The sequence below is a fragment of the Crocodylus siamensis genome, chromosome 5 (genome assembly GCF_052110815.1).
Source record: "Crocodylus siamensis isolate JL-2025a chromosome 5, ASM5211081v1, whole genome shotgun sequence".
Classification (NCBI taxonomy): domain Eukaryota; kingdom Metazoa; phylum Chordata; order Crocodylia; family Crocodylidae; genus Crocodylus; species Crocodylus siamensis.
Window position 1 is genome coordinate 144,114,037 of NC_143399.1, and position 24,753 is coordinate 144,138,789.

At 40.3% G+C, this 24,753-nt stretch overlaps 1 protein-coding gene across 3 annotated transcripts in view; it reads left to right on the top strand.

The window, feature by feature from the left end:
- ZNF385D (zinc finger protein 385D) overlaps nt 1-24,753 on the top strand; it is a 739,383-nt gene that overhangs the window by 141,803 nt on the left and 572,827 nt on the right. For all 3 annotated transcript variants that reach the window (XM_090046559.1, XM_090046561.1, XM_090046560.1), the window contains exon 2: nt 1,491-1,769. In XM_090046559.1, the coding sequence (XP_089902685.1) occupies nt 1,491-1,769 (279 nt within the window). The remainder of the gene's footprint in view (nt 1-1,490; nt 1,770-24,753) is intronic.

Genomic DNA, 24,753 nt, shown 5'->3' on the forward strand with positions numbered 1-24,753 from the left:
TTTGTGCACCAGGAACCAGGGCGGGGGTGGGGGAGGAGGGAGACCCTCTGCCATGTGGACTTGGGCTGACTCCCCCGTCCCACAGCCAGCAAGTTGTGGTGGGGGGGAGGGCCTCATGGCAAGAGAGGCTCCCTTCCCCCCATCCCCTCCTGCTGCATTGGTCTGGCCTGGCCCAGCCCTCCCACTCCCCAGCCCCAGGCCATTAAACTGTGAGGGGGGGGGGCCCTCTCCAGGCTGCACTTAGAACTGGGATGAGAAGCTGTCATTCACTCAGGTCAGTGACAGCTTAGGAGGAGGGGCCAGCCCAGCACGGGAAGAACAAAGAGTTCTGCCCAAGACTGGAGTGTGGCCCTGCACAACTCTGTCTGGGATGGCAGTGATTGCGCTCTAAGTTAACCCATGATGGGATCTGGCACAGATACTCAATAAAGCGCTCTAACAGAAAGTACCTTAGTTTACTACACATCCATCCAGGGTCGACTTAGAGTGGAATCCACCATTTTTAAAGTGTGTTGTGGATGCCTGTTGTGTTATGGCTATAAAGTGCTTTCTGTGCACTTAAAGCACATTAAGTGTAACGAGGTAACCCAAGGGAGAATGGATTTTCCCCCCACTTCATTGCCAAGCAAGCTTAGTGAAGTGAGCTATAGTTCACACTTTACTTCAGACTTAGATGAGAAGAGTCACACCTGCCACCTTTGATCTGGCTCAAAGAAACTTTGAGAAACTGTGCGATTCACCAAGAAATATACCCTTTTTTTTAACAATAAAGGATAACCCAGTGGATTACCAGCACTTCATCTGCTAAAACAAGACTTGGCATTTATTTGATGCTCCTCAACAAAGCTCTAACTATGTTACAAAGTCAAGTAAAGATCTTTAGCTTGCACAGAAGGAAATTGATGTATAGGGGAATTTCCTACTATAGTTTTCCTAAATCACATGACAAATCAACAGTGGCACTGAAAACAAAACTTAGTTTTCTGTCTTCTAGTCCTGTAGCCCAGCTGCTAGATCACAACATTTCTTCCATTAAAAGCTACAACTTACTTTAGTATATAGAATTTAACATAGAATTCTTTATCACCGAACTGGCTTGGCACACATTATTGAAGAGGTATTATCTGACTATAATTATCATACTATTTTCCATATTTTATTTGCTTTCTGTTCAAATAATGAACAAATGAAGCAAAATAATCAGGAAGTCAAAATAAAATTAAAAAATATATTGCAGTTAACTCTAGTGATAGATTTACAAGTCTTGTTGAAATATGCAAGCACTTTCATTTATTTAAATATGGGATTTAACTATAAAAATATGCAATGGGAAGCAAAATTGGAAGGCAGAATATCAAATGAAAACACAGAACTGCAGACTTACAATTGGAGCATACAATTGGAAGCCTTGGCTTCTTTCTGTTTTCCAGATGTTTAAATGTTTTGCGTAAAACTGTATTTTACTCATCAATTTTTATGTCTTTTTTTAGAAAATATGAAGAAGCCCTGGGGCTCTGATTTACCACATGACAATCATCCGTATAACCCAGACTTAACATGTGCACCAGACAGAGAAAGTGAGACAGAATTAACACCTGATGACAGTGACGAAAAAAAAGAGAGGGAGAAAAAACACACCAATTTCACTTTGTGTAATGTTTGCAACATTCAGCTGAATTCTGCTGCCCAAGCACAAATCCACTATAATGGCAAGTCACATCAGAAGAGATTAAAGCAGCTCAGCAATGGAAATCTTAAAAATGATAATGGTAAGCTTTAAAAATATCTCTCCTTTGGCTCATGTGTTGTTTGCGCATTTCTTTTCTTTGTACATGCAGATGTATATTCCAATCTCTTTAAAAAGTTGGTTCTTCACCATTTTAAGGTCATTTTGGAAAATGTCATGCAAAACTGTTTGACATATCAGCCTTCTTCAGCACATTTTTAAAAGTATCCCTTGTTTAATTATTCACATATTTGATTCCCTCTGCCAATACAAAATGGATTACATGCCACAAGATTGATGTCCTATGCGTGTAACACTATGGCATTAATATGTTTCTTGGTAAGTTAAAATTCATTTCTTTTTTTGGTAAATACTGGATTAAAATAAACACTAGGAGCTGGGATCCTGGTTTTGTGTTTAGAAATTATAAATTCTCTGATAAAAAGCCAAAAATCTCTGATTAAAAAAACCCAAATCCATCTTTTTTCTGTGATTAAAATGAAAATGCCACTATGTGTAGAAGTATTAATTTAACACAATAGTTTATTGATATATTTACAATTTTAAAACAGTTTGGAAGCCTACCAGTGCCTCAATCATTATAATAAAATAAATTCTAAATACCTATATATTTTGGCATTTGATTTTTTTTGTATTTATTTTTATTATTATTATTTTTATTGTGGAAAATCAGAGCTCCCCCTGCCTCCTTCGCTCACCAGGATGGAGGCTCAGCTGTCTCCGCCACTGCTTTGTGGTGCTGAGCAGCACTACTATGGTAGTGCCCTGCCCCTGCCCAAGCAATTGTTCCTCACTCCCAAGCCCCTTGGCCCTGCCAGTGCCCCATACTCCCAACCCACAGTTTCCTGCTACCCTGGTGCCCCTCACTCCCAGGCCACAGCCCTTCTAGCCCTGGTGCCCCTCACTCCAGCCACTCCATCCCAGCGAGCACAGGCGCTGGCTCTGGTGCTGCTGGCCCAACCATGCAGCTCCCTGCCACTCCTGAAGGGCAGGCACCTTCCCCCACCCTGCTGTCATGCTGCAGACCTAGCGCCTGGACACCTTCCCCCAGCACCAGCCCTTGCACACCCATTCCCTCCACACACACCCCTGCCACACACAGACTCACATACTGTCCCCTGGCCAGTCCCCAAGCCCTGGCCCTCCAACCCTGGCTGCATGTCAGTCACATTTGTGTGCACATGAAGATGCATGGCACACCCCCCTGCCTCCAACCTCCCTCCCCCCACTCCGTCCAGCCCCAAGCAGCTCCTTTAAAGAGGAGAATCTTTGTTTTTCTTCTTTAAAATAGAAAATCTACTTTTTTTCCTTCAAGTGAGAAAATCTACATTTTTCCACAGCAACCAGAAAACCTGGATCCCTGGTCATTAGAAAGCACTTAGGTATCTTAAGTGCAATTTGGACGTAAGTCTTTAAGTGGTATCTAAAACTCTGTTCTGAAGCATTAGTTTTTACCTTCATTTAAATGCCCAAATTTCTCCTACTGGACAGGGCCAGAAGCTTAACCATTTTGGCTAAGCTGAGTGTCTTCCTCACGTGAGGTGTAAGGCAGTGCAAAATGTGGCTATATGCTGGTGTTTGTTTATATTGTAGTAGCCCAGGGGACCATGTTGTATGACTGGATCTTCTGTTTATATAGCTAGGAGGAACTTGTAATTTAATGTTTATTTTTCAAACACCCTACCACCTTGAGTCCCTATGAAGTAAAGCTCCAGTGGTCTACATTGATAACAGTGGGACTCTATGTGGGTGCACCTCTCTATATGGTATGTGTTGCAAAATTGAAGCCCTGATATCATGTATATGCAGTAATGATGGGAAAAACTATTTCTTCAAAGGAAATTAATATCTTAACATTTTCTGTACTGTGAGTTAATTCAGGAATTAGTTCACCATATGAAGAGGAATAGCAAAAGCTCATTTGCACTAAATGCTTCTTTAAAATAGGATTTATGTGGTATAAATAGCCCATAAGCCTTGGCCTGGCTTTCTGCATTTGAGAATCTATTGGAAACAATGTGGTCATGTTGCTGAACAGTTCCTTCCGTATATGTGAGTATGGTAGTCGTTTCCTGAAAACAAATGAACAAACAAACCAAAATTGGATTTCAGAACTGTAGAACTGGTAAAGAATCCTTTAGGTCAGGGCTGTTCAGTTTTGGAGTGGGCAAGGGCCACATGCCATCCGGACTGCACCTACACAGGCCATGGACCTCCCGCACCCCACACCCTGTGGGATCAATTGGTCTCCCAGGCCCACTGTCCTGCTTGGACCCACCCCTCGCAGGGCTGGAACCTGGAAGTGAAAGGTGGAGGAAGGAGGAAGAACCTGGAGACCCCAGTAGCAGCAGTCTGAGAAGCAGTATGTAGAGTTGCACCTGGGTAGGAGATTGGACTGCATGTGGCTTGAAGGCTGCCTGTTAGACAGCCCTGTCATCGGTGATTAAACATCAATAGTACTGGTAACGAAAGGAATTGAGGCTGCAAAAAAGTCATTAAGTAATTACTATCTGCAAAGAAGGTAATATTGGATTCGTTTAGTGTAACAGACACAATATTTTGTATGTTTTTTTTTTTTTTAAATTTTCTCACAATATTGTTTTCCACACTTCATACCATGGCAACAAAAGAATTTGCAGTGAACCACCACTGGAATCAGCAATGTATTTTGCACAAGCACTTAGTGTGTTAGTATTCTAGAGTTGTTTGAAATAGGGTGTTCTTTCTTATTTGTTTCTACTCTGAAGTAATTGTACTTCTTAGTTTGATAACAATAATGCAATTTTTTATTCCTACCTGTAAAATATTTGAAGGATGACCAGTCAAAATGCAAGTCTAAGTGAGTTCTCACCATGACTGGGCGCCATAGTAAGCTCTGAAAAAAAAGAGTCTTAACTCAATGGCTGATGTGTGGATAACATTTTGCATTATTCATTTTGACTATTCATTTCCACATCCTGTTGTTCTCATGTGAATTTGTACCATGGATTTAGGAATAAAGGTCTGTTGGCAGGATCATAACATTGTTTTAGATTTCATATGTATTTTTTCCATTTCTATTCTGTTCTGCCATTCAAAGCATGGTAGAAATGAAGGTGTATTAATATATGTTGTCACTAGAGAATTTCAAGACAAATGCAGTGGTACATTTTGGCTTATCTTTACATACACATGGGATTCAGTCTTGGGTTACACAAGTTCATCTCAAGTACTTGGATTTATATATACTGCTTCCCATAGTATTATCAGGAGTTATGCGTGTAAAGCCCTGGATAGTTAAACAACAACAAGAATTCACCTTTTTAAACAGTTAATTTAACAAAGATTGCAAGTCACCATTTGTTTGTTTCCTCTTATTTGGGCTATAGATTAAAATATTGCCATAGTGTTGCTCCAGAAAAGATTAGATTCTATTTCTGGATCAAGTCCAGTACAAACTAGATATATTTAATGCTTAGAAAAACACTACTTTAAGAAATAGAAATTATTTAAACACACAGGTTCAAAGCATATGACTATAACCAGAGACCTCAGAGTTGGAAGGATGCAGAGCCAGAGCACGTAAATGGAGGTTCATTCCTTGTGGCATCTGATGAGCAATGTGTGGGGGTTTTTTTGTGGACAGTCAGCTTTCCAGAGAGGCCCAATACAGCTAATAGCCAGTGCTTAAGGCAATTCTTTGGGATCTGGAAGAGGTGGGATAAAGTCCCTGATAGAAATCCATCCAGGAGATGGCAACACTTTCACAAGAGTTTTGTCAAAATTTGCATATTTTTGAGAAGAGTGAGTTCAATGAAAAATTTGTGACTAGGTCTTGTCGTGTGGCTCAAGTTAAAAAAAAATTACAATTTGACCCAGTTTGATTTATTATGTGCATATGAATTAAAAGGTTGTATGCTTTTTCTGAAATAATTGTTGAATAACTAGTAGTGGGAAAGTGTAATGTATGCCTTTGAATTGTGTAATTGAGAGCCATTATTTTAATATGTTTTTATATATACACAGATGGAAAAAAACTGATTTTACTAATAGGCAGCTGGTAAGCTTAGTGCCCAGGTTTATTATCTAATTCCTCATAATAAATTTAATTATGCAATAAATTAAAGCAAGGAAATTAAGTAAAATTTTTGTGTCATAAAAACATTTTCCAAAGCTGACACATCAGCTGTTCTTGGTCATATTTTCTGTTTACTGGTCTGGTGAAATGTTTCCTATCTATATTAAAAAATCTCTGTTTCCAGGTATAGAGATTCACTGATTGTATTGTGGGACTTGGATGTCTTTTCAAGGCAGTGTGCTTTTCTGAAGCTAATGTACCATGGCAAGGTTGCTGAAAACATTGGAATGTGATCACTCCTTGTTTTGTTTCGTCTGTGAATTATCCCCACAAAGCAAGAAGACTTTTGTATTTTATATTATGAGGGGTAATAGAGTTGAGAACTGATGGATATGAAGCAACAGCCCATGTCTTGCTTCTAAACAATTTGCAGTGGACTGCTGAACAGAGGTAGGACTCAGTGATATTATTATTTGCCTGTATAATTATAGCTACCTCACTATAATCTTCATCTTCTAAATATATGAAGTAGCTTTTATTTGCTAGATATAAACCAAATGGTAAAAAACATGTTCCAGATGTAACTTGATGATATAGTGCAACTATAAAGCCTTTCATTACAATAAATACACGGTATAAAAAAGTAGTTTTACAGCAGTAATAGAAAACTATGTATCTCTTTGCAGGAGCATCAGTGTCTGTATCAAATGCTTGAAATCTACACAACAAAATCTCACTGGTAACATTTTTGCCCCCACACAGCTGCCAACATAACAGTTTCCTCAGGTGGGGGCACACTTCACTGCCTTCCTAGCATATTATGTCCTCACAATGACAGACTTTATTGGAAAAAGATGTGCTGTACTGTAGGCAGGTGTTCCAACCTCCCTTATCATCCTTTGCCACAGTGACTTGAGGGAGACTTTTCAATGTGTTGTGAGATCATAGCACTCTTGTCAGAGATTTCGGGGAGTTTGGGATAAAGTTTTCAAAATTTCTTCTGGGGTTGTTCATTATCTTCTTCTTGGGTTTTGTTTTTTGGGGGTTTTCTGTTGCCATTTTTAAAAATGTCTACAGTTCCTTCATATAATCCCATAATATATCATTCCTTGCGGTGATTTTCTGTTTTTCTTCTATCCTGCTGGTAGAAACCTGAATAGTAAATGGGTCAGTGGAGGTTTTGAAAACAGGATGCCTAATTCTTGTGTATTATCACAGCAGCCAGTAAAAATGAGAGTAAGAAGGACAAGCAGGTGATACGAACAGTGAAAGATGCTGCAGACACTCACTGACAAGCTCCACTCACTTATGTTGGGGACCTGAAATAAGTACCAACTGGTACGATCAAATTATGTCTGAAACCTGGTGATTAGTAAGGCTGCAGAAGTTTTAGGTACAGAAGGCCACCTTTCTGGAGTCATTTATCCAGCTTCCGCACAGAGCTTCATTCTGAGACACCAAAATGTGACCTACTTTGACAAGGAGACATGAATGGTGATAATGCTGTCTGGGTTTGCAATGTATGATTGCTGTCAATAGGTTGCCAGCATTAGATTGTTTGGGGGTGGTTTGCAAAGCCATGGTTGCCCTAGAGTTCAGGACGTGGAGCACTGTCAAGAAGTAACAGAGTGATTTAATTATAATGGGTTTCCTGAGCTTTGGAAGGCCAGTAGATAACTATATGAAAGGGAAAGGTTATTTCTCTATCATTAGGTAAGCGTTCATGGGTCACTGGGGACATTTCACTGATAGTAACATTGGTTAGTTAGGGAGAATGTATAATTGCATCCTTTTGGAAATCTGCTGCCAGAAACACTCATATTAATAGCCTAGCAATAACACATGTGATTCTCAGAGACTCAAGTTACCTTTTACTTCCATGAGTCTTGAAACTAGGTGGAGGGCACATGGATCACTGAAAGGTAAGATCTAAATTATTGTCTGAGCAAGGGTAAAATAGCCATGGAATATGCATCTGACAGATTGAAAGGATGCTAATGATGTTTTTTGATTAAGTTGGATAACAATAATAGACAGATTTATTTTGTTTTTGCACCAAATTGTGTTTTATAAGTATTTGTGAAGCATAGGGTAAACACGACTTGTAACAGCTAGGAGGGAAGTGGAAAAGATGGCGGACTACTTTTGAATAGCCAGACACAAGGGCAATTATAAGAACACACTGTGGTGCTATATGCTGAGGCCCTTACAAGCTCCCTTTGGCATTGTGCCATAGTTGGGCAGTGTTGTACTTTGTGGTTATTTCACCTCCACACATACATATGAATACTGAATAAACTAATTACCTTATATGAGTCTTGAAAGGGATCACTAATTTTTGGGTAGTGGTCTGTTCAGTGAAACAAAATAAATCATGATTATGACAAAACAAAACCTTATTGAGCAATAATGTACAGTAACATATGAGAAAAAATGCTTCTGAAAACATTTAAACCCACTTAAAACAAGTGCAAGAATGGTTACCAACTTACAGGCCCATATCTGTATGTTATAGCAATTAATTGCATGTAGGAAATACTATGACATAGGATGTGGTATTGCAACATGGCTTTAACTTGGGGAAGAAATCCCCTCATCTTGGATTCAAGTACAAGATTTGAGGTGGGGGTGGGGTGAGGCAGCTCCTGTGGCTCCAACTCCAGTCTCAACTCAGCATCAGGGTCAGTGTTGCTTCTGCCCCCTGCCCCCTCCACCAGCTGATTATCTTCCTGCTCCAGCTTGGACCGTGGAGCACATCATTGCTCCAGCCTGAGTCTTATCCAGAAGCAGCATAGGCAGTGGTAGCAGCTCTGGCCTAGGTTCCAGCTCCAAGGCCTAGCTGGAGCTGCTGCAGCTGCAACAGCTGGGCTGGGGCTGAAGCAACCATATGCTTTATGCCCCAGAGTGGTGCAGAGTTGGAGCCCTGCTGGAGCCAGAGCCAGCAGAGGTTGTGTGAGAAGATGTAGCTGAGGAACAGGCACTTGTGGGGCAGGTGCCAGGGCAGGCATCTCAGAGCAGGGAAGGTGCTGGAGTACTCAGGCACTGGGGTAGCAAGTTGTGGGCAGGATAGGCCTATTTGTTTTTCTTTCAAGGCATGGGCCAAGGCCCACCACATTACTTAGTGGTCCCCACTAATTGAGGACCAGTGAGGACAGAGGAACAACAGATTTCTTGGGACAACAAATAACAAAAGGGAAGTGCCAGTAGGGTCAAAATAAGTGCACCCTTAGGAGACACCCTGCAGAGCACCCTAGGCAGTGGCCACTGACACTGAAATGCATCCAGAGAGGCAATGGCTACTGCCCAGTGGTGTTCTGCTCAGAGACGGGACTGTAAAAAACCCAGGAGGTGGCAGCAGGGTAAAATATGGGGGGCAAGAGGCAGGGGCCAGGCTGCTTGACTCTTCCTCTGCATATCCCCCGCTACAGTTTGCAGGGGGGAGGCAAATTTAAGATAACCCTGCAATAATTAGGTTTTACACATTTTTGAATTTTCCATGTATAGAATCTGACTATTGGGGGTTCATCTGGATTCAGAGTCATATTGGATGGGTAAGTATAGTAAATATTGCTGTAGTAAATACTGCTAAATTTATGATGGAAAACGGTGATTACAGCTGATGTATTATTTATGGTGGTGATAGAGGGCCACAGAAGGGAACTATGAGGAATCTTTGGGCTGCTTGTGTTAATGGCTTCATTGCCGGGCGGCATAAGGTTGTGACCTACTATGGCAGTTATTGAGATTGTGCCAGAGGACAGAAGAGATATTAAGCCTGAGGTCAAGCTCAAGGCAAGTGATACTAGTAAAACTATGTAGTATAGATCAAAGCATCCTTATGCTTCCTTCAGTACAAATTGCCTGATGAAGTGTGAGAAACTGCTGGGACAAACAGTTAAACTGTTTTCTTGTGCAATATTTTGTTCAGTATTTTAAACAGCATGTAGAAAATATTGATGTATAGAAGTGTCTGAAAAATGCATATGCCTCCTTTTGGCATGACTTTTAAAATCTGTTTTCTAAAAGGTATTGTTCTTTTGAAATATAGCTACTACTACTATTTCTGAGAGAGTCATTTCCTAAGCTCGGGAACTATTTAGTTCCTTAAGCCATATCCCAGACAAAGAATTACACAATATATTGAGTCTTATTTGCTTTTCTATAAATTTAAATGTTTTGAAAATTTTATCCTAATGTACTGGAACCTAAACTTATTGCTGTAGAAACCATACCACTAAAAGTGTAAGAAATTGTATGCAATAGGCAACTGTTTCTTATGTTGATATCAACATATCAACTGTACAGTTTTGATAGAGTTAGAAAAGCTTCCAAATACAAAACGTTCTTTATCAGGTCTGAACAGTGAGAGCCAATACAATATAATAGAAGAAACAGTTGTAAGAGAGAGAGAAATTCCCAGGGGTGGGAGATAAATAATTAGCAGAAGAAAAGAAACTAAATCTTAGGGGATCAAGGTTAATCAGAAGGCATTTTTACATGTGCTTTTGACGTGGCACAGGACACCTTTTTAATTAGTGTGGCACGCTAATTAAAAGTGCCAATGCATCACATATATCAGCAGCGCAACATGTCCCCGTGCTGAGAAAATGCTGGTGGCGCACTTTGAACTAAAACACGTTCAGCATGCTTTAGTTCAATGTGTACTGCCATCATTTTCTCAGAGTAAAGGTGCACTGTACTCCTGATTCATGTGATGCATGAGGCTGCTGGAGTGCATCAATTTACATGCTCCAGCAGACTCAATTAAGCGAGTCTGCTTTGATGTGCTGGATTTCCAGCACATTAGAGCAGGCTTCTTGCACGTGTGTAAGTGCCCTGGGCTTCTGGCACAGCTGCTTCTTGAGGCACAGGGTAGGAGAAGCTCTGTGGCTCTGTCCCTGCTTCCATTGGAAAAGGACAGCGGCAGCATTTCATAGGTTCCTCCTTCTAGCTCCCACTCCCAGACAGTGGAGGAGATAGAGGATCCAGGCAGTGAGGAAGCAAGAGCTGGAAGAAGGAACCTGTGCTCCATCTCCACTATCCCTTACTGAGCTGGGCTCTCTGCCTGACTGCTCCATGGAGCACAGGGCAGGACAGTGTCAAGGATCTGAAGCTTCCCTTGCTCCCAGATCAGCCAGACACAGAAGTGGAAGTGGGAGTCAGGCAGAGGGGCAAGTGGTGGGAGGGCAGGCACAGTGTGATAAGTGTGGTGGGAGGGCAGATAAGTGTGTCCAAGGGGCGAGGGGGAGGAGCAGGCACTAGGGGGCACAGGCACAGGGGAGTGCAAGGTGTGTGTGGTGGGGGGAAGGGCAAAGAGCAAGGGTCATGCTCCCTGTTTCCTCTGATATTTGCTCCCTCCCACTTGCTCTCCCCCTGCTGCTGCTTTCCCACCACCATGGTGGTGGTGTGGAGGATGAATTCAATACAACAGACAGCCCTCCAATAATTAGATTCTAGACATGAAAAATTATAACACATCCAAATCATCTTGGTAAATACAGTAATTTGAATCTATATTTTCTGGTGAAATGAGTTATTTGAGTAATTTTTTCCACCCCTTCTCTACTTCAAAATCTAATACTCTTCTAACATCTGCCATGGAGGGCATTTTCTATGTTCAAATATTATACTTGAGATGAAAACTTTTAAATTTTTATTTACCAGGTTTGATAAGTTCACTCAGGTAACTTTGACTGTATGTCAACCTTCTCCACATCAGAGCTTCAATTATAACAGGGGACCTGAAGTAAAGGAGAAGAGCTGTGGACAAAGTATATGCTTCTGCAGAGAGAAGCTGTGAAAGTGTTGCTGTTGGATTTTAGGAATGTAGGAACTGCTGTAATGGATCAAGGCAGTGATTGGTCTAGTCAGGTATCTTGTTTTGAGTGTTTCCCAATACCGGCTTCTTGAAACTGCATGAAGACTAATGTTTCTACTGCTCTAAATTCAAGTAGTTTGTGGTTCTTTTTAATCTTACCTTTTCATCTAGTTCTTTCCAACCAGCAAGCAGTAAATTTAGGATGGCTTACCTTTGATTTAAGCCTCTATCTTTTCAATCATAAAGTTGTCAGCATTCAAAAGGAGCCTCAGCTAAGCAACACTACAGGCTTCTTTTGGCTATTCCACAATGACTCCCAAATGTCAAAGCTAGAAATCTCTGGACATAAACTGAGAGCTGTGCACCATCACCAGCTTTCTTGTTTGCCACCACTATTGGATGCTAATTTTTACTTTTATTACAATGCATTTTCTTGCTTCCCTTTTTGAACACACTGCTGTGCCTGTGACTGAAATGACCATTAGCTGTTGCTTTTAAAATATTTTTATAAATAAGCATCTTTATTTGTGCTTACCAAGATTCCCCCCACCTTTTAATTAAACCTTCTTTTCCATGCATAATTCAGGGATGTGCAAGTCTACTGTCTGTGATATCAGAATTCATCACAAGGGAAGCAATAACTCTATTTTAGAACAAGGTAAGTAGATACAGTAGGCAATTCATACTAGTCAAGTAGGTGATGCTTATATCCCAAAACAATGGAACCTACTTAGTCCAGTGTATATTAAGTACATCTGTATAAGTGTAACTACATTGGTTTACAGGAGTAGTTAATCTGAAGTCAGGCAAAGGCAGGGTAGAGATGTGCTTTATAGACCATAGAATTAGAGATGCATAAGTTTTCATGAGCAAGAGCTGACTTTGTCAGATGCTCTTGCTCATTAAAGCTTGTGTATCTCTGATTCAGTTAGTTTATAAGGTACACCTTTCTCCAGCCTTCTACATTGGTTTAATCACGCTTGTGCAAACGTCCAACTTTAAATATGCTGTACCTATGCAAAGTGAAAATTTTATAGCATTAATATCAGAGAAAGTGAAAAAGGTGCTACTGTATTGATGTAGCTGGGTATGAATTATGAGTTCTACACATAGTTACAGAGAGGTTTTGAATATGGAAAGTCATTTTTAGTACAGGAGGGTAGATAGAGGAGTGATGAGCTACTAGTTGTAGAGTGGCACAGGACAAATGACTTGGATATTGATGTTGTTGTCTTGATATTGTTAAAATGTAGTGCAGATCTTCCTGTCACATGTACACATTTACACAGGTATTTTTTTAAAATAATTTACTTTTCTGTGTTTCCAAGGAAAGAGATTATGTAAGTTAGAGAACTATTGAGTAAGTTCAAGCTTTTTGGTAGTGAGGGAATTGTGTTGACCATTTTCAAGACACTGCCATCCTCATCTATATTATACAGGAACAATGATGGAGCAAATTCCCATCATTTCAGAATAATTTTTTGAATGTGGGAACATAAATTATTAATATTCAGTTTCTTCCTGCAAGTGATACCAATATCTAGTAAGATTCTAATACTGCATCACATGATATAATGTGAGAAAAAAAGTACAAAACTGAAGACAGTAAAGCCTTGAATATTTTAACTTAATTTATGGGAAGTCCCCTGCTGAGGATGCATTATTTTTTGATATCTTTAATTGTTCATTAAATGTGCTTAAAGAAAATTCTGAATGAGGTTACTTAGTCACATCTAGCAAACTCCTTTTTGTAGCATTGATGTTGACAAGAATAAACTGTTTTGACTGAAGTTTCTCGTGTGAACCTGAACACGTAATGTCCACTTGATACACATATTCTTGCCATGTGACATGGAAAAGTTGAAAAATACACCTGCTCAGGCCATAGAGACAGTGCTTATTAAAGCCAACTGAAAATTTTCAAGAGGAATGGATTGTGATATGAAGGAATTAAGGCATTTGTAATTCTGTTCAGCCTGCCTCACTGTTGCCAGTCTACCTGATGTGACCAACCACGAGTCTTTGTGGAATTCCTGGTGGTTTTCTCTCATTCTGGTTCCCCAGGCTGCCCATTGTCAGTGCTATCTACATCTACAGCAGCCTACTTGGCAGACTGCCTGTCTCCCTGTGAACCTATTTGGTTTGTTCATAGCCCAGGCTGCCATGGAGGGGAAACTCTCTGGGTTCCCATATTCCCCAACTAGCCAAAACCTTGCCCAGGGAGCCATCTGATCAGCTCCTATGCTGGAAATTAGAGTGTACATTATATTTGAGAAATAGGGTAAGAACAGGTTGGCCACTTACCATGTGAAACAAAAAGTAACATATACAGTAACCCACATGGAGCAAAACGGTGAGAAGGCTCAGCTTCCTAGTTGCTATGACTTGGTTACTTACTACAAGGAAAATTTTTTTTTTCATCCTGCTTTTCAAAAGGAAGGTGCGTATTATCCTCTGGGAGTATGTTGTATGTTAGAAAATATACCATATGGTTTGGAATATTCAATCTCATGAAAACTTCTGGAAGGGATGGAAGGAGGCATATATGTTTTTGTTGGGGATGAAAAATATTTTTACTAATGTCAAGAATTTTCACAGAATGGAAATTCCATTTTCAAATCTTGCCTCTCACCAGGCCAAGCACTGGTGTGCTGACCAACATACCCATACTGGCATCATTAGCTCTTTCCTCCTAATTTCCAACATTTATGGTATTGGATTTACTCTTGATACTATATTTTACAGAGAGAAATGGGAAGTAGCTCCTCATAGAGATTATTCTTTAGCCATATCATGACAACTCTTAGCTGTTAGGGGTAGCTGCTAAGAAACTTAGATGGGCATTCTTATATCAGTGGTTCACTATCTCTTAGATTTAAGGCACTTCTCCATAACTTATGTGAATCAAATGGCATCCCATTTAAAAAACTAATTTATAGATTATAGTTCTTACCTCCTTCCAGAGTGGTGTGGCAGTGGGGATGATGCTTAGCTAGGCAGGGACTATCCTGTGTCTTATCTTCTAAATTTATCTGCTTATCTCCTAACACTTCACTTATCACCACACACTACATAGTGCTTTTCAAATGATCTGGCAGCACCCTAAAATGCCCTGCCACCTTGAGAAGCACTGTTCTGTATTATCCTAATCCTGAGAGATTTTAAGGGTACTCAGACATGTCTTCACATACTTTTTTTTGGCCTTCCTTTGCATCTTTACCTTACTCTATTCCTTTCCCCATTCATTTATTCCTGCCCATCATTCTTGTTCTGTCTTTCCTGCCAGACTTCCTTCCCTCACTGTTTTTTTTATATACTTCTAATCCTGTTGTCTTTATGTCTATTTTTTCACTCCTGGTGGAGGTCATTCTTGCTTGCAAAATGGTCACCTTGAATTTGTCCTTAAAATATGCATTTTCTATGAAGAGTTTTACAATTCTCACCTCCTGAAAAAAGCTATTTTGAACAATATAAATATCAATAATATTTTGTGGTAGATCCTGACATATTGGTATATTATTTTAATAGAATCAGTATTTCTATACAAATCATTACTTTGATTAGATATTATTTTAAAATATATTGTGATATTTAAGTGTCAGTGGCTTGAGATTTTTATATATACATATATATTGTTGTTGAATATATATATATATATATATATATATATATATATATATATATATATGTAGGGTTTTTACTGTTTCACCTAGAAAAGAACAGTCCCCTGTCACCTCTTCACCTCTTTATCATTTTTGAGCTATATTGAAATTCCCAGTCTGCCATTCTTCACTTCCCCCTGAGTGTGGCACCAATAGCATTTCTGAAAAGAAAAACACTTCAGCTATACTCATTTGTTTAACTTCTTACTGTTAAAACATGGTCTACAGGGCTTCCATTCTAATTCTGCTTGTATCATTCGTTCTGATATAGACTGTGATGGTTGTGGCTTCTTTCCAAATACTGTCAATACCCTGTCTTCCTAGAATGGGATGTCTTTTTCTGCTCTGGCATCTGGTAGATAGCTAATCTAGTGTGAGTTATGACCAGGCACTATGCTTATCAATGTCACACACCTATCCGTGGAGTACTCCCAAAGCCCTGAGTATCTTTCTACTGCCCCTCTGCTTGTCCTGAAGAACAAACAAATAACTTTTTATCCCTGCAAGCCTCCCATGCCCTTACACTGATGCAGCAGGGGAATCTGTGCCAGTTCTAGGTGGCTTCCCTTTGGGTTATGAAGTAAATTTTAAGTCCCCCTTTCCATAAAATGGGCCAGCCTGGAATATCATTTGCCCGGAGACCACTTCTTACCACAGGCAGTCAGTAAGGAGACAAAACAACAAAAGGATTTATTATGTAAGAGAGAAGACTTATACAAGAAAAACTTGGGTGCCCATTCCATCAGTGGCCCCTTCTGTCTGCAGTTGGAAGCACCAGCTGCCCTTGCCCCAGAACACAGTGGCAAGAGATACAATGGCAGTTTTGCATACTATGTTTTTCTTAAGTATGCATGCTTAGTTTCTTTGACTAAACCATGTCCAAAATCATAAAACATATACAGCCAGCATAACATAATCTATGAAGTGATAAAAGCAACATAAATGGATGCCCCATGAACTCCCCAAGGTTTGGTGGAATTTATGACAATCAGTATTAAAAGCCAATGTTACTTTACCTCCAACTAGCAATTCCAGCTTCTGGTTTTCTTTTCCACCGTGACACGCACCTTTGATGTCTTGAAATGATGTTTCATTATTCTTTCTACCGTGTGAACTTTGTAATTTTGGAGAGTCCTTTGAGGAATTTATATGGGTCATTATAATAGCCTAACTTTTTTTTTTTCTGCTGTAATATTCCACCTATCACTTTCTTCTGGTCTTCTCACTCAAAATATGCCTGGCTCTTTCTAGTTACTTTACAGAATTCTTAATCAGTTAATGTTTCAATGTCTGAAGTACTACAAAGTGGAACAAATTGGATTTCAAGATCAGAACTGAAAGTCTGATATAACTGAAGCGAATGGTCAACTTGAACTGATTTAATTTCAGCAGCCTCCTGTGTGTACTTACACTGGTTCAGGTCACATCAACTTGGAAACACTATTTGACTCCCAAATAAAATTGCCAATGTTTTCCTACTTACAGAACCAAATTTATCTCTGTCATGGGGGCATCTACATTAGATGCTTACTGCAGAGTTGCCTAAATAGCTCTTTAGTAAAGCATCACGGTCTACACATGCAGAGCTATTAGGCCAGAGTAAAGGAATTAACTCTGCTGTAGGTTAATATTGCCTAACACAAGTAGTATCCTATAGCAGAGTTATTTATTCTGCCATAACACACAAGCAGATGGTAGCTGGCTGGGGCTTGAGGGTACACGGGGGACCATCTACAGTACACAGGGGGCTGCCTGCTAGCTAGTCCCAAACTGTATTACCCTCGTGCCCCCACCAACCCCTCTGAAGTACATTAAGCCAGGAGGGGGCAGCTCCAAGATGGCGGGCTGAGCCCCTGGACCCCTGCCAGCTGAGGCTGTGCTGCTCCAGCTCAACAGGCTGCAGTCTCAGGCACACATGTAAATGCTACACCCAGGAGCAATAAACTCTGGTGTGTAATCGGTGCATCACACCAATTACACATGTAGATTCATCCTGTTATGTTAGGTTTATTTTGTTTTAGTTTTCTTGTGGTAGTGCCTAGAGAACTCCCAGGTTGGAGTGACAACATAGTATATTATGTATTATTATTTAAGACAATGGGCTTCTAGGTAGGAGGACTTTGGTTCCTAGGCTTTCTGGGTGGCAAAAAAGGTGGAAAGAGGTATGCCAACTAAAAGAAATGGAAAATTTAGCAACATTGCTTGGCATGTTCCTTGATTATGCAATCAGCACCAGCTGTAGGCTGATTGGATCAAAGTATTTAGAATCTTATGCATATAGTACAGACATTCACTGTCACAAAGATTGTTAAGTTTTTAACGTAGCACCATAACTTCTCTTTTGGTATTTAAAAAAAATCTTCAGAATCTTTCTTTTTCCCAAATTTAGAAATACCATAAATACTAAAAGGCACAGACAAGATCAAATAAACCAAAAAAGAAAACAAAACATGTTATCCTTTTTGGACAGTTCATGTAGAATTCTAAGTAGTGCTGGGTGAATCTTTTTTTTTTTTTTTTAATTATTCATCTGTTGAAGGACACAGTTTTGTGTCGACCAGAACTATATGCAAGTTTATGAAGGGATTTTAAGAATAACATTTAAAAAAATTATAAATATAATAGCGGTGCGTCAATAGAGATTTTGGGGGCTAATACCGATAGCTGATTTTTAGGAGGCATATTGGCCGATACTGATCCAATTTGTGATACGCAACCTGGCAGCTTGAAGACCTGCATCTGGATGGTAAGTCTGTTGTGGAAGGAGAGAAGGAAGGGAAGGGGCATGGGGCGGCAGGGGGCAGGTCAAGGCCCCTGCAGTGGGGAGGGAATGGGGCAGAGGCAGGGGCTGGGCCAGGTGCAGCCCAGCCAGGGCAGGGTGGGGTGGGATGCTTGACAGAGCTTCAGCTTGTTGGGGAGTGGTTCCTGCCCTCCATGAACCCCAGGAAGGTGTCGAGAAGGGTCCAGGCAGCTGGCTGAGCCAAGCTCACGGTCTTTTCGGTCACGATAGGTTGGCTGGGTGGGAGCAAATTGGATGCGAACAGGTTGGGATTAGGGGCGGTTGAGTCAGGGTGGCACAGAAGCTTGATGGTTGTAAACAAGCAGATTTATTGACTTAGTCTTTGGTGGTGCAGGTACAGATGCTGGTTCTTGTTACAGTTATACAGCAAATGAGGGGGTCTGTCCACTCACGAGATTCAGCAAACAAGCCCTTGCTTTCTACCCCTGGGACTTTCCCAGGGATAGATGCGGCAGCCTGATGCCTAGTCCCAGAGTTGGGAGACAGCTCATGAAAAGGGATAACGAACAAACAAAACTGTAACTGAACACGGAGAGAGTTGGTGGTCCAGTGGGTAGCCGAAGTCGGTAGCCGGTCAAGAGATAGCGGGAGTCCGATGAGGTGATCTGAAGTCGTAACCAGGTTGAGCGGGCCGAAGGTCAAATGCCAATGGGTCGAAATGGAGAAACGGTATTGATGCGAAGCGAGAGGCAGGTGAGAAGGAGACCGGTAGGCCTAAGGGCCTAGCTAGGAGACAGCACTGTGACGAGCAGTCACTATCTCTAGCCACGCAGGTTGTCTCTGAGACAGTCTCTGGCAAGCCAGTCTTTGTCACAGAGTTCCCGGGTCTCCCCCCCAGGGAGGGGCTCAACAACTTTTAAAGCAGTCCTGTGGCCAATCAGGCTGCTTGACTGAGTGAATTTTCCAGAAGGGTGACCTCATTCCAGTTAGTCTCTGAGCATGCCCAGCTGCAAGCTCTGTGAGGCAACTGAGTCTGCGCCAGAGAAAAACTAGGTTAGGCTTGAGTGACAGGCTGACAGGTCATGAACAGGGCACCAGCAAGGCCCATCGCCATGGCGCATGCCTGGTAGCTTCTGTCTTGGCAGCACACACAGAGCAAATTTCTCTGACAGAAGGCACAGGGGGTGGGGCTTGTATCCCCAGATCTGTGTGGGGTATGGGAGAGCTGCAGCTGAGGGCTGGGGCCAGGTCTGTGCTGGGCTCTTACCAGCGGGGGCTGTACTGGGCTGCGCTTGGGTGGGCAGTGGCAGCACTGGGAAAGGGGATTCAGGGGGGGAACTGCAGCCACCTCAAAATTCACCGTAGCCCCCCACAGCCCCCTGCTCCTAGCGCCTCTGCCACATGCCCCAATCCCAACCCCCCACATTCTGGGAAGAGCCCAGTGCAGCTGCAGCCTCAGCCCACCCTGCCTGTGCCCCACATAGATCTGGGGGCAAGTCCCGGGGTATGCACAGCAGTGGGAATTGCCCCTCCATTTCCCCCAAATGAGCCATGGCTCTATCCCACACCCTGCCCTCCCTTGGCTGGGCAGTCCCTGTCCCAGCCCAACTCCCTCCCTCACTTTGATCGCCCCCCACATCCTTTCCCTCTTCCCTCCTCTTTCACCACAGAATTACCAGCTGCATGCAGCTCTCCAAGCTGTCTGGCTTTGCTCCTCACTGCCTACAAGCTGCGCTGCAACTGCACACATGCACGGGCACTTATTGGCCAAATTATCGGCCATATCAGACCAATTTCCGATACAGTCAATTTTCCTTATGTTGGTGCTGATCTGCTTATCAGACTGATGTATCAGCGCACATCTAAAATATACCAATGAATAGTTTGGATTTTTTTAAAAAAATGAAGTGATTCATTTTTTGATAGCCTGGATTTAGAAGGAAACTTAGAGTTGACATTCATAACGGCAAAGACAAGGGGGACCACTCCCACAAATACTTTGTAGGTTAGTGACTGAGGAATTCCCTTACATTTTGGAGGCTCAGGGGTTAGATCTCCTTCCTGCATTATTTGGAGCCAAAATAGGAACGTGGGCCTCATGTGGAGATAATGCCATACCTGTTGGTCTATAAAAATGTTCTAGGAAACGATTCTTTCAGTCTCTTTTGAATATATCCTACTTTGTATAAAATATGTGTGTGTGACAACTGGGTTCCTCTTCTTCCTTGTCCTGCTGCCCAGCAAAAGTAAGAACCCAAACTCCTGTGCTGTAATTCCTGTTTTTACTTCTGTCCCAATGAATATTTAAAATTGTAGACAGAGTAGGACAATTCAGTAGGAGGGATTGGGAGAAAACTGCACCCCCCAAATATAGTGTCCAGAATGGATTATGAGGATATTAATCTGGGCCTTTTAATTTGGGCCTACCACCTTTTAGGCGAGTGCTTTAGCCCCTAGGCTCTTACTCCTGCTTCTCCATTTTCTGAATAGCACCTAAATCTGTTACTAATTCTAACATTTCACTTAGGATCTAATGTTTTCCACTCTAATCAAAATGTATTTTCTCAATTTGCTAAAAATGCCAGGAAAAATAGCTTTTTGTTGAATAAAAGTGTAGGCTTTAAGTTTAGCCATCCTGCTGGAAAATCAGTTATTCACATAACCCTTGTACTGAATACCTTTATTCTTTCCTCGGTTGGGATTTATATCTAAGTCCAGGTCTGGACCTGCATAAATGCAATCCAGGTCTGGAACTGGTCAGCAAAGCTTCTGGGTAGATCCCAGAGTAAGAGGGTTCCCCCCCCCGGCAAACTGGAGATTGTATGCAGGACTGACTGTCCTCAACCTACTTTTGAATCTTTCACAAGCATTTATTTTTAATTTTTACTTTTGATACAGTAGAAATACTACATTACAATGGTTGTTCCAGAAAAGATAGCATAATTTGGATGTCTTTACTTTCAATAATTTTTTTAAAAGCAGAACTTTAAAAGAAATGGTAGCATTGCCCACATTCTGAGAGAGTTTCTTACTGCACACTTTTAGGACCCCAGATCAAGGTTGCAAGAGCTTTTGTACTTTTATGTCCTGCAGCCAACAAGATAAGAGATGTGACTAGGTATCAAAAATGAAGGTAATAATAAAAAAAAAAGACAAATTAGGGCAGGAGGACTTAAGGAGCAGTTCACAGAGGCCTCCTTTTTTATCTAATATCAAGGACTGGGTGTGTAATCTGAACACCCACTATGAAAACCTACTATTCATTTTCATAACTGCATGTTTCAATAAAAAAAAACAACAACTCTGCACATAATCACCAACCAAGCTGTAATCTTATGCAGCACAACAGTTTTGCACGTTTCCAAAATAAATCCATTCTCTTAAAAAGACTGAGATATAAGACTAAAATAAAATTTACTTCAAAGCTTTTTAAAAACATTTACAGCTTTTTATATTGCCCACATTGTGTTTTCTTGTACGTACCAATTATATATAGCAGCAGAAGCTCTGTCACTTCAAGGCAAAATACCTTATATAAGCTGAATTAAAAAAATAGATAAGTTTCAAATAGTAAAAAAGATTTACATTGGAAGCGAAGCTGCTATTTTTAAAACTTTTTACAAAATATTTTCTGTTAGATTTCAAAATCTAACGTTGTTAGTAATGAGGTGGAGACACCCAGACCACTGCATCAACAGATGCTACCTTACTGAGAATGACTTTAAAATAAATCTTTCTTTTCTTGAGCACACACAAGAGTACACATATTAATTGTATTTCAATGTGACTCAGTAAAAATACATTAACATTTTAAAGCAAATCATTGAAGCTATTACCAGTAGAAATGCTCTCAAATTTATAGGGTGATCAAATGGCTTGATTTAACAGTTGTCATATCAGTTAAAAATAGATGGTGTGTCTTGGTTTGAAAATAGATGGTGACTGGTTAAAATATAATGCTTTTCTACTGAACAAAATGAATGGGATATAGTTTTAAAAATATGGCATTGAAAGCCTGGTGACAAAAGAACTGTACATTAGTATTAGTATGCTCTCAGTATTTGAACTGAAAATTTTATTATGCTAGTGAATGAAAAATTCCCATAAAATTCATGGTGTTCTATTTGATTTTTATCTCCAACCCTTTTCCTGTTAGTGACCCCTTTTACACATGGGGTGGGTATGCTTGAGAAAGCCAAAGATAAAATCCTGAAAGTGCCAGGCATCGAATATTATGTGTTACGCAGAATTGCAGACCTGGCATTTAAAGACATTACTCTGAAATAAAGTGTCTGGAGAATGGTTGTAAGCTTCCAAAGTTTTATGAACATTACAAATTAAGATTGTAACTTAACTTCAAATGGAAATAAGAAGTACAGAGGCTGAGTAAGAGCAGTTAAATAAGAGGAGCTGATCAAGCATGGAGGGACCTGAATGCTAGTCAGCAATGAAGTATTTTTCACTATACCAGCATGTTTTTGTTACAAAATTAGGGAATGATTTTATTTCATTAGGATCAGTCTTCTGTTTTGTTTCTGCTAAAATGCATTTATTTGTAAGTGGTGATAAATTAGCCATAACATTTTGCTCTGTAGTCTGAAAATAAATGTGGTCAGCAAATATTCATTCATTTCAAGGATCTGCACTCCTAGATCTGTCTGGTATTGCACATAGACACGCATCAAAGCAAACATTAGTGGGGAATTCAGGGGGAATTGTTTGTCTCTGTTTTAACTTCTCTGAAATGTCACATATGGACTGTTTCACGGATCTCTATGGCCCCGTTACCAGGGCAATATTTGACAGGCATTAGGATTATGCACTTGTGGGCATGGCAAAGATTTCTATACACAGTTGCCTGTGCAGTTTATTCTGAGCTTTAATAGAAATGTGTTTACCTATGGACCTAGTTTGAGTTGAAATATTATTTACTGTTTTGCTGGATATATGTGTACCTGTTCAAATATCTGTTATGTGTGCTTGCTGTTGTTGATTTGAATTTTGCTCAGTGGATTGTTATCAAAGATTTCAATTTGTGAGTCTTGAAAGTGATAACTCTGGATTTAATTTGCCAAACAAACAAAGTATTAATATCTTCAAATTATTATTGATAGGAATTGCTCATTTAAATCTCTTAGCTGCCTTTGAATATCGAATAGTTTACTAATACATTTTGCTCACTGATGCTATAGAATTTACAAATGAGACAAATGAGTTGATTCTCATGCAATAGTATATGGAAATAATTTTATTTTACATTTCTAAATTTCTTTATCCAAAACAGCTATAAAAATGTAAATGAAAAAAACTCTCAGTCATGCACGTACAAACAATCATAGATATAATGTAAACCCGTGTAAGGCCAGAGTAAAAGAGAATAAATACCAAATAGGAGCCTTAACTTCAGTAGACTACTCTTTTTGTTTGTAATGCTTTTGTGCTGGTTTGTCTTGAAAGATGACTTTGACAACCTGAGTAATTTAATTGTTGACAGCAATACTAATCCTAGTCATACCTTTGTGCAACAATAATTTTGTCAATAGGAAACGTAAAGTGAGGTAGTTGCAGTTCAATGCAGTTAAAATATCCCTGGGATTTTAGTGAAAACAAATGTTCAGCTCCCTGTCACTATACATTTTAGCTCATTTTGAAGGGCAACCTTAATGCTATTGTTGTTTTGGCCCCTGTGAATTCTGAACTATGCATACTGTACACATATAGACATAAAGCAAACTCAAGAAATCTGACTTAACTGATCTCCCCAAGTTACTCATGTGTGAATCTGTCATCACGATTTATTATTCCTGGGAACAGTATATGTTTCCATTTAATCTGTTCTGACAGAACTGCCTCTGTTCTATAGTCACCCCATGCTATAGATGAGATGTTGTTAAGTTTTGGTGGTTGAGGCAGTGTATCCAAATGCAAAATGGCAGAAGTGATAAGCTTATAACGCAGTTTCTGAAAAATGAAAACATCAAATCAAATTATATGTCCACTTGTCTTTTGACAGGCTTTTGGTACATTGGCATCTTTTGAAATCCATAACAGCACATTTTACATTGTCTGTCCTGGAGCATGCTTGAAAATAGACAAGCAAGAATATATTGGCAAGAAACGACATGAATTTGAAATATCCTCCATTCATTTGATTCATGCACATTTTGAGCTGCTTTAGCTGTTACCACCTAGTAGGGCTGGAGACAACCCACTGTGTTTATAGCTCTCAATTATGGTACCTGAAAGCCCTGTGCTGAGACATCATGTGGTCATTCCATGCACACTGCTTCCAAAACTAGAAGTAGTTTATTCTTATTTTTTACACTGGTATGGATGCAGTCCGGTACTGAAGAGGCTGTTTCACATTTCATACAAAAGTAATGCACCAGGAGCACATGTAGCATGTACTCAATACATTGCTGCTTAGTGCTATAATTCAGATCTACCCACTATTACCAGCAATATGAGCAACAATGTGGAGGGCACCATTGCTCCTGTTTTTTTCCCTACAATACACAATATGGTGGGATGGAGTCCTGCTGTTAATTCCTGTGAGGTCCTTTAAATGGCTCTAAATCCCTCTGAAGGGAAAAAAACTTTCTGTACACAAGTAAAATGCCTTTGTAGCCAATTGAGAACATTGGAACCATGTTCCTAAGTAAACTGTTACATAGGAGAAAGAGGATACATGTTGAAGAAATGGAAGGTGCGACTATGATGAGAGAGTTA